Source organism: Cololabis saira, chromosome 11 (assembly GCF_033807715.1).
Source record: "Cololabis saira isolate AMF1-May2022 chromosome 11, fColSai1.1, whole genome shotgun sequence".
Lineage (NCBI taxonomy): Eukaryota > Metazoa > Chordata > Actinopteri > Beloniformes > Belonidae > Cololabis > Cololabis saira.
The window spans coordinates 47,398,593-47,416,043 of record NC_084597.1 but is presented as its reverse complement, the minus strand read 5'-3'; the positions used below and the strand labels follow the sequence as shown (position 1 = coordinate 47,416,043).

Below are 17,451 nucleotides of genomic sequence, written 5' to 3'. Positions count from 1 at the left end.
CAAATATTCCTGGTAAGATTTTGAGTTTTTGCAGTGTGTGTCTTAGACAGAGATAGATATCTAGCTAAAATATTATTGATCACAAGCAAGAAGGCAATAACAAGAAACTGGTGCAAGACTGAATCCCCTGATATAAACCAGTGGCTAGAAATCATAAGAGAGATCTATATTATGGAAAGAATGACCTGTCAACTTAGACTGAAGGGGGGTGTTTTTGTGGAAAAATTGGAAAAATTGATAATTTATGACACAATGAAAGATACCTAAGGAATCACTGATACGAAAATTCAAGATACTGAACCTACAGTATATACAGTACACTGCTCAGATTATTGATGCTTGTAGCCATGACTGCTTTGTTCTTTGAATTTTTGTTGTGGTTTGCATTTCGTGTATTGTATAACACAAAACTACAATAAAAATGTAAGTATATAAAAAAAAAATAATAAAATACTCGCCTCGATCTGAGCCGTTGGTCCCAAACCCTGAATCTGACATGTTGACATGGTGAGCTTTGTCTGGAGACACAAGAACAAGCAGCAGGTTTTTACACATTTAATGCGTCCTAAATGAGTAACTGTGATGGAAGCGCCAAAAACCAGCCATACGTATTATTAATAGGGTGGGAAACTATGAACATACAAATCCATTGTTTATAAAATCCCATGTTATGAAATTTTATGATTTGGTTTATTATAAAATAATGCAAATAATGTATAAAGCTAAATTAAAGTTACTCCCTGTCTGTGTACAACGGTTTTTCTCAATACATGAGTCAAATATAATTTGCGTGATGTTTGTAAATTTGTTGTACAAAAAGCTAGAAAAGAGACTAAAAGGAGATGTTTATATCTGTTGTGGGAGTTAAACTATGGAATGATGCTAACCTAGATTTACCAATGTGCAGGTCATTTTCTGTTTACAAAAAAAAAAATTTTAGAACAATCTTTGAGAGCTACAAATGTTAATGTTTATTTGTTTTTGTTTGTTGCTGTTCTTCTCTGATATTTATATATTTAAAAAAAATGTCTTTACTACTATACATGTAAACCTTATTGGTCCTCCTTTTCTGGTTTAGTTTTGCTATTGTTTGTATGTTTGTATATAGGACAGGCATTAATATAAGCACTTTGCTTCTGACTGTTGCCTTTTCACTCACTATTTTTTCGATAATGTTTGTGTTTAATGTTTGTACACTAAAAAAACTCAAAATCTTACCAAGAATATTTGTCTTATTTCTAGTTAAAATGTCTCATTTTTAGTCAAAAAATTATTTTGACTAAAAATGAGACATTTTAACTAGAAATAAGACAAATATTCTTGGTAAGATTTTGAGTTTTTGCAGTGTACTGTGATGTGACTGAATAAAGAATTTCAATCAAAGGAAGTGATTGGAAGTGCGTGTCCTTGTGACTCACTGTAGATAAACTGTCCGGTGTTGTAGAGGAAGTTGGACATGAGGACCCAGTAAACGACCATCGCTCCGACGAGCGACACCATGGAGAAGAACAAGCACGACCACTGGCCCCACTTTCCAAAGTAGTGTCTACAAACGTCCGGGAATTCCCAGTCAGACGTGTCCACCGTGGCTAAACAAAAGCACAGAGGACATGAATTAATTAATTAATTGTTATTTCGAACATGTACATAAAAAGAATATAAATAAAAATAAAAAAATAAACAGTACACTGCAAAAACTCAAAATCTTAACAAGAATATTTGTCTTATTTCTAGTTAAAATGTCTCATTTTTAGTCAAAAAAATCTCATTACACTTAAAACAAGACTCATCACTGGAAAAAACAACACTTTTCACTTGTTTCAAGTAGATTTTCACTTAAAATAAGTAGAAAAATCTGCCAGTAGAACAAGATTTTTTTGCTTGTAATGAGAAGATAAATCTTGTCCCACTGGCAGATTTTTCTACTTATTTCAAGTGAAAATTTACTTGAAACAGATGTAAATTGTCAAATAAGTTATTTTTCTGGTAATGACTCTTGTTTTAAGTGAAATGAGATTTTTTGACTAAAAACGAGACATTTTAACTAGAAATAAGACAAATATTCCTGGTAAGATTTTGAGTTTTTGCAGTGCAGTGCTGTCCGGCTGTGACTTTCTTCACAAGCAGCTTTCTTCTTTGCAGTCAGCTCCATGAGTTGGGTTGGACCGGAGAAAAAGAACAAGCTGAAGAACTTACTTATTGCCTTTGGTGATTTGAGAATGATGTAACAACAGTACAGCGTGAGGAAGCCTATGAAGATGAGGATGAGGATCCCCAGAGTGAAACCAGCCTAAAAGGGATGAAGTGGAAATAGGTCCGATCACTTTTTATAAAAAAAACTAAACAAAAACGAAAGTCTGCAGTTAAATATGATGAGAGTTAATGTGAGATGTGGTTTTGAGAAAGACTACACTGCAAAAACTCAGAATCTTACCAGGAATATTTGTCTTATTTCTAGTTAAAATGTCTAATTTTTAGTCAAAAAATCTCATTACACTTAAAACAAGAGTCATTACCAGAAAAATAACTTGTTATTTGACAATTTTCACCTGTTTCAAGTCAATTTTCACTTGAAATAAGTAGAAAAATCTGCCAGTGGGACAGGATTTCTCTTCTCATTACAAGCAAAAAAAATTTGTTCCACTGGCAGATTCTTTTGCTTATTTCAAGTGAAAATAAGATAAGATAAGAAATCCTTTAATAGTCCCACATAGGGGAAATTTCCATCTACTTGAAACAGGTGAAAATTGTCAAATAACAAGTTATTTTTCTGGTCATGACTCTTGTTTTAAGTGTAATGAGATTTTTTTGACTAAAAATGAGCCATTTTAACTTGTTAAGATTTTGAGTTTTTGCAGTGTAGGAACTTAATATTAAGGACTAAAGCCAATCACCTGCTTAATGCCCCATGGTATACTGAGTATGGATGTTCCCATCATGGTGTTCCAAATAGCAAAGCTGCGAGGGGAGCAAAAACTGTTAAAACACCGTCCCATATTTGAAGAAAACATGTCTCTAAGGCTGAGTGCACAGGAAGGAAGGAAGGAAGGAAGGAAGGAAGGAAGGAAGGAAGGAAGGAAGGAAGGAAGGAAGGAAGGAAGGAAGGAAGGAAGGAAGGAAGGAAGGAAGGAAGGAAGGAAGGAAGGAAGGAAGGAAGGAAGGAAGGAAGGAAGGAAGGAAGGAAGGAAGGAAGGAAGGAAGGAAGGAAGGAAGGAAGGAAGGAAGGAAGGCGAGGCCTACATGGTGATGATGCTGGGGTTTTTCGGGGCCTGGTCTCCGTCTGACACTTTAAACGCCGTCCCAAGGGGACTGTAGACGTAAAGCTCCTCCGCCCGGGGGATCACATGGTCAGGAGGACTCTGGGGGAAAAGCACCATCAGGGGGAATTCATGATGATGACATGATGATGACGACAGCAAGAACAAATATTAAAAAAAGATGTACATCAATTAAGGCAAGATGAATATGGAATAGTTGTGACAACGACCTAAAAATGTGCAGTTCTATCTACAAGTTTAAGAAAATGTTTAAAGAAAATATTGTAAATAAATATAAAACACTATAATTATAAAGTATATTATCAAAAACATTCTAGAATGTGAAATGTCAATTTTATATTTTGTCTTATTTATTTTTGTCTTCTTTATGCATTGTTTGTTTCCATGGATTAATGCTAATGTTTCATATTTAAGTTGATCACAAGATAAAAAGGGTAGAAGCTATGGCTTCAGCCTACACCTTTTCGGCAAAAGCAATGTTTATTTTACTTTTTCATTTTGTTTTTTGAATTGTCGAAATAAAGACAATTCATTAATTCATTAATTCATTCAGGTCAAGACAATCTGCAGTTTCAGGTTTTTCGTTTCATTTCGGGGGGGGGGGGGGGCTTTGTTTTTGTTACACTTCTTACAAATTAAATGGATAAAAATGAAAAAAAAAAAAAAAGTTTTTGCCATCAAAAATTTTAATCCAGTCTAGGGCTGAAATGATTCCTCGAATAATTTGAGTAATTCAATTACAAAAAATGATCGAAGAATTTTCTCTGCCTCGAGGAATGGTTTAATTTTGCAGCTCAAAGCAGGTTCGCCCGGACTACGTTTAATGCAGCACAACGCGCTGACGCTGCGCACGTAAAGGAAGAAGAAAGAGGAGGATATGTTTGGTTTTAACTAAAAGAAAAGGCAGAAAATGTAAAAAGTGTGGGAGCATTTCCAGCTGGACACTGAGGCAACACTGTTGCATGTTTCACTGTAAGACAGAGCTAGCATAGCCAGCGCTAGCCGCATGCGGCTCTAGAGCCGCGGGTTGCCGAGTCCTGATCTAGACAGAGGACAAGTGCACTGATAAGAACTGTATTGTACAGAGCTATTGTATACTGGAATGGACTTCCGTACTGCCTCATACTCAAGTGTAAGAAGTCAGGATTTAAAGGGAATTGAAAAAAGCTGTTTTGAGTAAAGAAATTAGGTTAAATTCAGTTGACTAATGTCTGTAAAGCTGCAGAGTGCCTTATTTTGTATTTTTAGCTTAAACCTGTACAGAGATTATTATTATTATTATTATTATTATTATTATTATTATTATTATAGGAATAATCTAACACTGCAAAAACTCAAAATCTTACCAGGAATATTTGTCTCATTTCTAGTTAAAATGTCTCATTTTTAGTCAAAAAATCTCATTACGGGACTTCCGGTTGAGCAGCCATGTGATAAGCAGCAAGGCAGCGGAGCTCCCCATCCTGAAAAACCTTTTAGATACAAAACGCCAGAAATTGAGTATTTTTCATACATTTATTAGAGAAATGATAAAGAGGCGTTTATAATATGCCCAAACAAAAGAGGAAAACTGCCCCACATACGACAGAAGAGACTCCATCAGTCGAGGAAGAGCCGGTCGACGACGACGCAGCTAGCGCTAGCCATTCGAACTCGGGGGAGCTAATGCTACAAGAAGACGAGAGAATGGCCGACCTGTTGACCATATTGCAAGAACTGAGAGAGTTTCGGAGTGAAAATGCAGAGACACTCCGAGGTATACGTGAGGACATCAGGGTTACAAACAACAGACTCGACGAAGCCGAACAGAGAATTGCAGAGACCGAGGACCGAGTGCAGGGACTGGAGGAAGCTACGAAGGAGCTGTTAAAGCTACAGACTAAGTTGCAAGATAAATTAACGGACCAAGAAGGAAGAGCGAGACGGGAAAATATAAGAATTCATGGTGTGGCGGAGGGGTCGGAGAACAACTCCACGTCGACGGCGATATTTGTGGAAAACCTACTGAAAGATAATCTGGAGTTACCACAAACTGAGGATCTAAAGATCGAGCGCGCTCACCGCGCGACGGCTCCCAAACCCCCGCCCGACGCACCCCCGAGGTCCATCATCGTCAGATTCTCTAGCTGGAAGACCAAAGAGGAAATCCTGAAGCAAGCTTGGCGAAAGAAGGGACTCTTACACCAAGGTAAAAGAGTCTTTGTAGACCACGACTACGCGCCGGAGATACTCAGGAAGCGACGGGAGTACACGGAGGCGAAGAGGGTGCTGAAGGAAAGCAATCTGCGGTTCCAAACTCCGTTTCCAGCGAGGATGAGAGTTTTCTACGAGGGAGAAACATGCTTGTACAACTCAGCGGAGGAGGCCACGAAAGATATGGTGAAGAGAGGTCTGACTGTGGCGGTATATAAGCCGACAGCGAGTTGGGCTGACAGAATCAACAACCTGATGTGGAGCAGAGCGCGAGCCCCGGGGGGCGGAACGCAGCGAGCCGAGAGGGGAGGGGCGGAGCAAGCCCAAGCACCACGGGAGGGCTTTAAAAAGAAGCTGGACACCTTCAGACGGACTGACCGGTAAAATCTATTTCGTCGGGGCAGGGACAATCCCAGGGTAAGTTGATAGGGTGATGGTGATTATGGGACAAACTGTCATAGTAATAAAAAATGAAAAATAGAAATCACCATCCCCAGATTAATTGGGTTATAAGAATGACATTATTAACGAAATATAAAGGATTGGGGAGACTGCAATTGAACACAAACTATGGACTGTTCTAAACACTTAAAAGAGGGCCCTCTACAATCAACAGAATGTAGAGATTTCCCCTCTGAGCCAATAAAACATCCAGGCTCCTACAGGGTCACTGAAACGACCTCAAAACAGGAAGTTCAACTTGGAAGATTGGTGAAATGTTCTAAGTCTACATTTTTCTATCCACGTTCGTGTTTTTTTTGTTTTTTTTTCTCTTCTTTTTTTTTGTTTTTTTCGTTATCAAGTTCGAGTGGAGGGGGTTTTCAGCACAGAAATGTTATTTGAACTATGATGGAAAGCCAATGTTCTGCCTTAAAGATAGCTACTTACAATGTGAAGGGTGTTCTTAATCCCATAAAAAGAAGTAAAATACTTAGTAAAATGAAAAAAGACAAGGTTGATGTACTGTTCTTACAGGAAACTCATTTAACTAATGCTGAACATCTTAAACTTACTAGACAGGGTTTTAATCAGATCTATTCATCATCATATAAAACTGGACACAGACGAGGGGTTGCTACACTTATATCGAAAAAGGTAACTTTTGAAAAAATATCAGAAAACATTGATAAGGAAGGGAGATACAATATGGTTGTGGGAAGGTTAGACGGAATAGTAGTTACTTTGATAAATGTTTATGCTCCTCCAGGTGAGACATGGGGGTTCTACAAGCAGATCTTCGACTTAATGATTACAAAAGCCCAAGGAACGGTAATTTGTGGGGGTGATTTTAACCTGAGATTAAACCCAAATTTGGATGTATCAAAAATTAACCAAACACAAAATAAAACTATAGCCAAAAGAGTTAGAAATATTACAAGAGAGATGGGAATTTGTGACGTGTGGAGGGAATTGAACCCCTCAACCAGAGATTACACCTTCTACTCTTCCCCACACAAAACCTACTCGAGGATTGATTACTTCTTTATGTACAGTACGGATATAGGATTTGTAAAGGAGTGCAAAATTGGGTTACTGGACCTTTCGGACCATAGCCCCGTTTACTTGGATTTAAACTTAAAACGCTGTAAGAACGCCTTCTCTTGGAAGCTTAATATAAACGTACTTAAAGGTAAAACAAAGGAAGAACTTCAGGAAGATATTAAGTTATACCTGTCGGAGAATGACAACGGGGAGGTTTCCCCCCTTATGGTCTGGGATGCAAGTAAAGCTGTTTTGAGAGGAAAGATCATTGCTAAACTGGCTCTCCAAAAAAGGTTAAAACAAGAAAAATTGAAAAAACTAGAAAAAGAATTGGAAAGTCTAGAAAATAAACATAAAAAACACATTAAACCGGAAATTAGCGAGGAAATTAGGCAAATTAAAAAACAGATCACTGAAATTTACGAAACTGACATCCAAAAAAATTTAACCTTTTTAAAACAAAGGTATTATGAAGGAGGTAATAAAGCAGCAAAAATTCTAGCATACAAATTGAGAAAACAACAAGCAGAGAGAGTAATACATAAAATTAAAGACCCATCTACTAAACAAATAAAACACAAATTTCAGGATATTTTTAATATCTTTGAAAAATACTACCAAAAACTCTATGCCAGGATGGATAGAAAAGGGGACGATCCCACAGAACAGCTCCTTTCACCTCTCCGTCTCCCATTAGTCACAGAAGACCAAAATAAAGCATTATTAGCAGAGGTAACTATAAGTGAACTTCAACAAGCAATCTCTAGATTGAAACCCAATAAGACTCCGGGTTCTGATGGGTTTACTGGCGAGTGGTACAAGACCTTTAAGGATTTGTTATCTCCTCTGATGGTCAAAACTTTTAACTGGGTCCTGAGGAAAAGAGAAGTCCCCCCGTCTTGGAGAGAAACAATTATAACGGTAATACCAAAAGAAGGTAAAGATGTGACTGAATGCTCTAATTATCGCCCAATCAGTCTGTTGAACCAAGACTATAAACTGTTTACCTCAATTTTAGCCAGGCGCCTAGAAACAATACTTCCGGATATTATAAACTTGGATCAGACTGGTTTCATTAAGCAAAGGCAAACACAGGACAATGTTAGAAGAACATTACATATAATTAATCATATAAATAAGAATAAATTAAAGGCTGTCCTATTAGAACTGGATGCAGAGAAAGCTTTTGACTCTGTAGACTGGCTTTTCTTATACAAATTACTGGAGAAATTTCAGTTCCACAGTGATTTTACTAAGGTAATACAAGCGTTATATTACAAACCAATGGCCAAAATACGAATAAATGGAGGACTATCAAACCACTTTGAGCTCGAAAGGGGTTGTCGTCAAGGCTGCCCTTTATCTCCCCTATTATTTGCTCTTTTTATAGAACCACTGAGTCAGTGGATCAGACAAAATGAGAAAATTAAGGGCATCAGAGTGTCCGATGAGGAACATAAAATTGCCCTGTTTGCGGATGACGTCATGATATATTTAGGCGACCCCTCTGAATCTCTCCCAGAATTGCTTACAACACTGAATAAGTACGGCCTACTATCAGGTTATAAATTAAATTCGCACAAAACTCAAATTCTAAGCTTCAACTATTCTCCTAGTCAACCAATCAGGGAAGAACTTAATGTGAATTGGGACTCTAAAATAATTAGATATTTGGGGGTGAATATCCCTAAAAATTGGGACACAATTATATCAGAAAACTATGATCCCTTAATCGCTCAAATTAAAACTGACTTAGCCAGATGGAACCTGCTTCCTTTTCTTGGACTAGGACAGAGGGTGGAAACAATAAAAATGAATGTTCTTCCCAGAATACTCTATTTATTCCAAAATTTAACAGTAGAACTCTCAAATGGAACATTCCAAGAGTTAGACAAAATAATATCACGGTTTATCTGGCAAGGTAAGAGGCCGAGAATTCGTTACAAGACTCTCCAACTGGCAAAAGACGAGGGAGGTCTTTCCCTCCCAAATGTTAAAAATTACTATCGAGCAGTACATATTAAAACTTTAGTTAACATCTGTAACCCCTCCTACAAAGCAAAATGGAAAGACATAGAATGTAAGATATCGAGTGATATTCCCTTACAAGCGATTATAGGGGACATGGGTTTAGTCAGGTGTTTGAAAGACAACAACCCACTAATAAATGTGTCCATCAAAATATGGTATAAAATTAACAAGGAAAACAAGGATAAAGAAACATTTTGGATCCTGAAATGGATCGGCTATGACTCAGATTTTCTACCAAATAAGACTGACATAAGATTTAAGCAGTGGGCTGAAAAGGGGTTAATTAAGCACGATGATCTCTATAAAGGAGGCACAATAAGACAATTCCAAGATCTAAGAAATCAGTATGGATTAACAAACCAGGACTTTTATAGATTTCTACAACTTCGACATTATCTTGAAAAATTAATGAGCAATGTGGAACCACAACAAAATCCGGGTATTGTGAAGATATTTCTGCTCGCTTACAGGTCAGACCCAGGACGTGGGAACATATCTAAAATATATAGAGTACTACAGGGAATGGAAGGAGGGGATACCACCTATATAAAGGAGAAATGGGAGAAGGAAAGTGATATTATACTGCAAACGGAAACTTGGGAAAAAATAATCTCATGTCAGTGGAGAAGCACATCTGCCCTGTCCTGGAGAGAGTTTGGGTGGAAATGTTTAGTCAGATTCTTCAGAGTCCCGGCTCAGAGGAGCTCCCCTGAAGCAGGCACCTGTTGTTGGAGATATTGCGGAGAAAATAAGGCTACACATTTCCATGTGTTCTGGGATTGCCCAATTATTGTAAAATACTGGGAAGATACTAAACAGACCATGGAGAAAATCCTGAAAGCTGAGGTACCATTTAATTTTGAAATTTTATGTTTAGGATTACTACCGGACACTATCAAGCGACCTGAAAACAAATACCTATACAGTATTTTATCACTAGCTTGCAAAAAAGCTATCACGAGGAACTGGTTGTCAAAGAATTCTCCAACAGTTGAAGATTGGATTAAAGTAGTTCAGGATATTTTTAAAATGGAGAAGCTAACTTTTTTTTTAAGACAGGAACGGAACAAGTTTGATAACCTCTGGGAAAACTGGATAAGCTTTATTACAACATCAAACTTGATTGATTGATACATAATTAAAACAAAACCCCAGTTCCTAACTCCACTCAGTTCAGTTCATATGTTTGTTTTCTATTTTTCTTAACTTTCCTTCTTTTTTTTTTTTTAATAAGAGCCATACTTGGATGCAATATTCTACTGTTTTACAATTTATTTTGTTTTATTATTGTCAGTACAGTTATCAACCAAGGGTTTTGTTCACAAATATATATGAAGGCCAAACAGTTTACATGAGGTAAATATATATATATTGACTCTGTGGCTATTGTTGTTGACCCATAACTGGTGCTGATGGTGTACCTAAGAAACAAAGAAAGATTTATTTTACTTTACTTTATTTATTTATTTTTTCTGGAGGGGAGTATTCACTATTTTAAGGTGACTCATCTGAATGTTCGAGAGACGGATGTGAAGGTCCCTTTTTTGCTGTCCCTTTACAGATACATCTTCTTTTTGATTTCTTCTTGATTTCTCTACTTACTTGATATTAACCTTGGATTGACTGTACATCGGACTTTGGTTGATGATTTGTTTTACTTACTCATTGGTTGATTTATTTATTTAAATTTTTCTTTTTCTTTTTTATGAAAATATTGATACTGCGATTATGTATATCCTGTATGGCTGACTTTATTTCTTTAATAAAAAGTTTAATAACAAAAAAAAATCTCATTACACTTAAAACAAGAGTCATCACCAGAAAAAAACTTGTTATTTGACAATTTTCACCTGATTCAAGTAAATTTTCACTTGAAATAAGTAGAAAAATCTGCCAGTGGGACAAGATTTATCTTCTCATTACAAGCAAAAACATCTTGTTCCACTGGCAGATTTTTCTACTTATTTCAAGTGAAAATCTACTTGAAAGAGGTGAAAATTGTTGTTAAGATTTTGAGTTTTTGAACCCAATCAATATTAGCGATCACGCACCTGTTTCTTTCACTCTGGGGAAGAGGGGGAGCGTATCATCCTCCAAAGTTTGGAGATTTAATACATCATTGCTCAAAGACCCCGACTTTACTAACTTTTTTAAGAAAGAATGGGATATTTTTTTGCAAAATAACGACCAGCCGGAAATATCAGCGAGCGTTCTATGGGAAGCAGGGAAAGCAGTAATGCGAGGCAAAATAATTTCCTTTTCCTCAAATAAGAAAAGAAAAGACGACTTAAAAACAAAAGAATTAGAAGGTGAAATAAAGACGCTAGAGGAGGCCTTCCAGACCTCTGCAGATGAACGTATCCTTAACAAAATAAGGAAAACTAAAATAGAATTAAATAAAATAATTGACGCAAAAACGCTGTTTCTAGTACAAAGGCTTCGCCTGGAAAACTTTGCACATGCTAACAGATCGGGAAAATATTTAGCCAATCAATTAAAAATAAACAAAGAAAAAACAACCATAACATCTATTAAGGACCAGTCAGGGGAAGTTACACATGATCCCTGTTTAATAAATTCAGTCTTTAGAGACTTTTACTATAAATTATACTTGTCACAAATTGAACCATCTGATCAATCCATTAATGAGTTTCTTGGAGAAATTAACCTGCCAAAGTTACATCAGGAACAGGTTACGAATTTAGATTCACCGCTCTCAATAGGAGAACTCCATGAAGCTCTTCAACATATGCCCAATAATAAAGCTCCGGGCCCAGACGGTTTCCCAGCTGAATTTTATAAGGAATTCTGGAGCATATTAGCACCAACATTTTATAAAATGATTCTAAATATTAGGGAGAATAAAAGCTTACCCTTAAATATGAACTCTGCTAATATTAGTCTTTTATTAAAACCGGACAAAGATCCTTTGCTCCCATCGAGCTACCGCCCAATTTCATTGATAAATGTAGACCTTAAAATAATTAGCAAGGCCCTTACTGAACGTCTGAAAAGAGTCACCCCTTCTATTATACATCCGGATCAAACACGCTTCATTAAAGGTAGACATTCCTCTACTAATATTCGCAGATTATTAAATATTATATTTGAGTATCAATAAACAGGAAACTACTATTATATCCTTAGACGCGGAAAAAGCATTTGATAAGGTAATTTGAAAGTTTCTATTCGCAACCTTACATAAACTTGGATTTGGTGAATCTTTCATTGACTGGATAAAAATATTATACAGCTCTCCCAAGGCACGTGTAAGGACAAATTATCAAATCTCTACAAGTTTTACCTTGCAAAGAGGCACTAGACAGGGTTGCCCTCTATCTCCCTCATTATTTATCGAACCTTTAGCAGCAGCTATTAGACAAAATCAAAATATTAAAAGGTATACAATGCAAAATAGTAGAGCACAAAATAAGTCTTTATGCGGATGACGTACTCCTCTTCCTCCAGAACTCACGATCTTCACTATCACAGACTCGCACTTATAGAGGGATTTTCATCTCTGTCTGATTATTCTATTAATTGGTCTAAATCCACTGTTTTGTGTGTTAACTGCAATTTTAGGAATATAACCAATACTCAATTACAATCAGGGAACATTAGATATTTAGGCATAAACATCTCCCCTAGGCTGTCAGAGTTAATAAAATTAAATTATGTTCAGCTTATAAAGAAAATAGAAGATGATCTTTCCAGATGGAGCTCTCTCCCCATTTCACTCATGGGTAGAATAGCCACCATTAAAATGATGGTTTTACCAAAAGTAAATTATTTTTTCTCAATGATACCATGCAAACCCCCTCTTTCCTGGTTTAAATCGTTGGACTCATGTGTTTCAAAATTTCTGTGGAAAAATAAAACTCCACGTATTAGTTTAAAGACATTGCAAAAATCTAAAGAATATGGAGGTTTAGAGCTACCTAATTTTCAGTATTACTTCCTTGCCAATAAATTACAGTATATTGTAAAATGGTCAAAACATCATCCTTTAGATAGTCAATGGCTGGACTCAGAGCAAGTGTTTGCAACGAACTATAAATCTCAGAGTTACCATTTATTAGTCAAAGTATCAAACGTCATCAATGTTTCAAAAGCATTAATATTAGCACAACTTTATCAGCTTGGTGGGAATTTCTTAAAGTAGCTAAAATTTCTCCTTTTCCATGTGACCGTACACCCATATGGAACAACCCAGACATCGTGAAAAATGATAAAAAGATGGTTAATTTCGTTCAATGGAGAGATCAAGGAATACGGTACTTACAGCACGTAATTGTAGGAGGACAGTTTGTACCTTTCAGTATCAACTTAAGGCCATAATAAATAAAACATACAAAATTAGTCAATTAAACTTACATCTTCCCGCTAAGATAATAGATTTATTGAATCTAAGCACTTTAAAGTTGTTATCAAAACTCTACAGGTTAGTGTCTAAACTGGACGATTCAGTCTCTCTCCCGATTTCCAAGTGGGAGGCGGACCTCTCTCTTAATACTGACCAGTTTTCTTGGTCACAAATATGCTTAAATACGTTTACTATGACTAAAAACCCAAACTTACAACTTATACAGTACAAAGTTCTTCATAGAATACATTATACTGGACAAAGGATGTTCCAGATGGGCTTTGTCACCTCTAATATCTGTTCACAGTGCACAGAGAACACTCCTGATAATTATATGCATGCTTTATGGTTCTGCACACCGGTACAGAGGTTCTGGAAGGAGATTTGTGAGGATTTATCCACATGGATCAACTACAGAATCCCAGTGTGCCCCACGGTATGTATATTAGGGGATCGGGCCTCCCCTGACCGGGGGGTGCACGGGCGGGCGCGGCGGCGGGGTGGCACCATTCCCAGGTGTCTATGTCTTATGTTGTCAGTATGAATGGGGGGGTGTTGGACCATTTCCCCCTCCGTCTGGGGGCTCCAGCGGCGCCGGGGGCGCCCGTGGAGGTACGGTGGGGCCCTGGCCCGGCTCGGAGGGCCGGCCCCCGTCTACTGGATGGCCGGTGGGGGGGCGCGGGTGTCTTATCAGGGCCGGCTTTGCTGGTCCTGCCTCCCGGCTTTGGCCTCCGCTCCCCCTCCTTCCCCCCCTACACGATTCATACGCACATAGGCGAAGGGCGGGGGGTCCGGGTCGTGGGGGGCATTGTCCCGCGTGGCCCGGCACTCCCCGCCTCACGGTTTTAACAGCAAAATAGACACTGCACATTCAACACTTAATAAATACATTTGACAAGGACACGTAGTTCGGGAGGGGGGGGGGGGGGGGGGGGGGGGGGGGGTGTCGGTGTCAAATGGATACTTGGCCCTCCCCCTCCCTGTTTTTATGGCATTTATCACATGCACTCAACACTAGGGGCGGGAGGGGGTCCCACATCACCCGCGTTCCCTCACCGGCCTGGGATGGGGGGTCGGGATACCCGGGCCTGGCGGGGCTCGCCATGCAGCCTGGGGTGCCTTCTGGCGGTGCTGGACCCCCCCGGGGAGGGGGAAACGGTGCGTGATTGTGTCTGTGTCGGTGAGAATGCGGTATAGAAGGGTCCTGCCATGGAGGATTTGGGCCTCCATTGGCAGGACAACAAAACTTAATAATTTATCAATATTATTCGACGGCCGGGGGAGGCTCTGTCTCTCCGGGCAGGCTGGCCCCCTGCCGGGTGGGGGTCATTGGCCTGAAGGATGAGGCCCCCTGGCCGCGTGACCGGGTGGCCGGGGATTGCCTGGGTCGCGGTCCGCCGCTGCGGGATCCCTGGCTGCTTCTTCCTGCGCCGTGGGGGCCCCGCCCGCGGGCCCCCTCGGCCGCCGCCGGGGGGTGTGGGGGGGCTCGCAGGCGGTGGGTTGCCTCCCTCCTGCTTCTCCCCTCTGTGGGGTTGCCGTGGCCTGGGTTCCGGGCTCTTCCGTGTCGGCCTGCGATCAGATCTCAAGATTTAGGTCGATTGCTGTTCATGTTTTGGTTGGCTCTGTGCCGGTTTCGTGTTCTGTTTGTGGTTTTTTGTTGCAGATTTCCAGTGCTTGATGTGTGTTTCCGTGTGTTCCTGCTTCCTGGATTGGCAGTGGATGTCGTCAGCCCCCCCCCAACCCCCAAAAAAACACAAAAAAAAAAAAAATGACTGGGTTTGTATGTGTATATTTATGTATGTGTACGCATATGTATGCATATATATATGTATATATATTAAATATAGTAATAATGCACATATATATACTTTTGGTTTCTACCGTCATGGTATCAATCATTAATATGTGTGCAGACAAGGTTTAAAAAAAAAAAAAAAAAAAGATTTTGAGTTATTGCAGCGAATTGCTTGTTTTTATTTTATTTTGTATTTTTTATGATTTCTATTTTGGGAACATGTGAGGTTAACTAACCTTTGAACTTGTTTTTGTCCTTATGAAAACTGTCACATGCTTTATTAATAAATGTCACAATGCCCCTTCCTGATCTACTCAGGGTCTTTGACTGTTCTGTTGACATCTGTCCACTGTAATGAGAGGAATCAACCACACGTTATCACTTCCACCCAATGTCTACTGTTCACTGTCCTCATATGGTCAGTTCCTGTCAAGTTTCTCAAATAAAAAGCATAATGCAGGAGGAGGACCTTTGGAGAAACATTCTTGTTATCTCCCCTTCTGCAGAAGTGTGTTAAAACTATTCCACTATTCCAACAGTCTTTGTGTTTCCCTTTGGTTACGAAATTTTTCTGGTGCCGAAACCCGGGACCCAAGATCTGTGGCATCGGGACGACGTGGGATCAAGTGGCCGCCCTAAAACTGTCGACAGCCATTCCGACTTCAGGAACGTGGCCAATAGGAAATTGGTCCTGCGCCGATCCGAGGCCTGGTGACGGGTCCCCCGAGCCAGGAAAGGCACCTAAAAGACTGGTAAGAGAAACTCCTCTCGATAAATACCTGGGGTATTAAATGTGTTTAAAGTATTTTATGGTAAAATACGAGGGTCTGGTACCCATGTGATGAAATAAAAGTCAAGGACTTAAAAGTAATGTAATTGGAAAAAACGAAAGGAGGATTCTATTGGATTGGTTTTTGTCTAATGTTTGTTTTTGTCTAATGTTCATGATTGAAACTGTTTATTGCCAATGTTGGGGTTTCCAAAATTATGAAGTAAAGTTTCAATTGTTCACTAAATTAATCAGCGCTAAAACCAAACTGTCAAAACGGAAACTTATGAGCTGAAAGAAACTTAAAGCGGCACTATGTAACTTTTCCACCTTAATATCATATTTCCAGGGTCATTGTGATGGTACATCAACTTCCAACAGGTTTAATGACACCTCTGTCATGGTCTGAGGGGTCTGTATCGCCTTCACTGGTACTATGTAACTTTGAGGACCATGGTAGGAACCCTGCCACACTAAAAAACTAAAAATTTTTACGGCTTTGACTGCTTTACGGCATACGTCACTTCCCCCTCCTTCCCGATTCGCAGTCGAGACGAAAATGGGCGGGGCGTGGAGCGCAGAGCTCAGCAGAAGCTGGTAACCCGTTGCTGTGTTGTGGCTGCAGCAACTCCACACATACTGTAACAGACGTGGGGAAAAGATCGCTAATGGTTTAACTTTTCACCGCTTTCCTGCACGGAGGCCAAGTATCTGATATAACAGAGTAAAAGAGTGAAAGAGTCGTCGGCTCGGTTGGATCGTGGCTGTAACGACCAAACATAACCTTCCACACAGTAAACCACAAACACTCACACAGACCGGGTCGGATCAAAACACGGGTTTTATTCCCCACTTCGCCAGCTAAACGCAGTTGCTGGTCAGCTCTCTGCAGTGCAATTAACCCCAAATAAAACTAGTTTGTTGAGGAAAAAATATTAACTCTTATTTGTAGCTGCAGAGGAAAAAAATAATCTCACGAGGAAAACAAAAATATTGCTCACGCCTCAGAGCTTCTTCCGCATAATATAGCAGTCAAAAAAAGAAAAGAGAAGTAAGAGTGATACAAAACATGTACTGTATGTTGTACTATTATACAAATTTATTGAAACACATGGCGAGTCAAACATTTACCAAAGCAGCTGCCAAACACTCCTAAACAAAGTAGCCGGAGACGTGGGTTCTGCAGAACTGCGGCAGTAAATCCTTACTAAAGAGTGGAGCTCCGACGAGGAGCTCCATTCTTTAGTAAGGATTTCATATGGATCCAAACCGTTAATAATCATTATTTTCTCCAGAGGTGGAAAAAGTACAAAAATATTGTACTTAAGTAAAAGTACAAATTTTCTGCTTGAAAATTACTTAAGTAAAAGTAAAAAGTACCCATTAAGAAAATTACTTAAGTAAAAGTATAAAAGTACCTCAAATTAAATATAATAAAGTACCAAAAGTACATGGTGTAAAATGTACTTAAGTACAAAAGTAAAAAGTAAAAAGTACAAAGTACAAAATTCAAAGTACAAAATTATTTTCAAAAGGATTG

The 17,451-nt window shown here is 38.9% G+C and overlaps 1 protein-coding gene across 2 annotated transcripts in view; it reads right to left on the bottom strand.

The window, feature by feature from the left end:
• The window catches only part of slc38a9 (solute carrier family 38 member 9), an 85,442-nt gene that overhangs the window by 28,437 nt on the left and 39,554 nt on the right, over positions 1-17,451 (bottom strand). For both annotated transcript variants that reach the window (XM_061733554.1, XM_061733555.1), the window contains exons 4-8: positions 3,241-3,359; positions 2,895-2,958; positions 2,197-2,290; positions 1,419-1,589; positions 459-518 (exon numbers count right to left, since the gene is read on the bottom strand). In XM_061733554.1, coding sequence (XP_061589538.1) covers positions 459-518; positions 1,419-1,589; positions 2,197-2,290; positions 2,895-2,958; positions 3,241-3,359 — 508 coding nt within the window. The remainder of the gene's footprint in view (positions 1-458; positions 519-1,418; positions 1,590-2,196; positions 2,291-2,894; positions 2,959-3,240; positions 3,360-17,451) is intronic.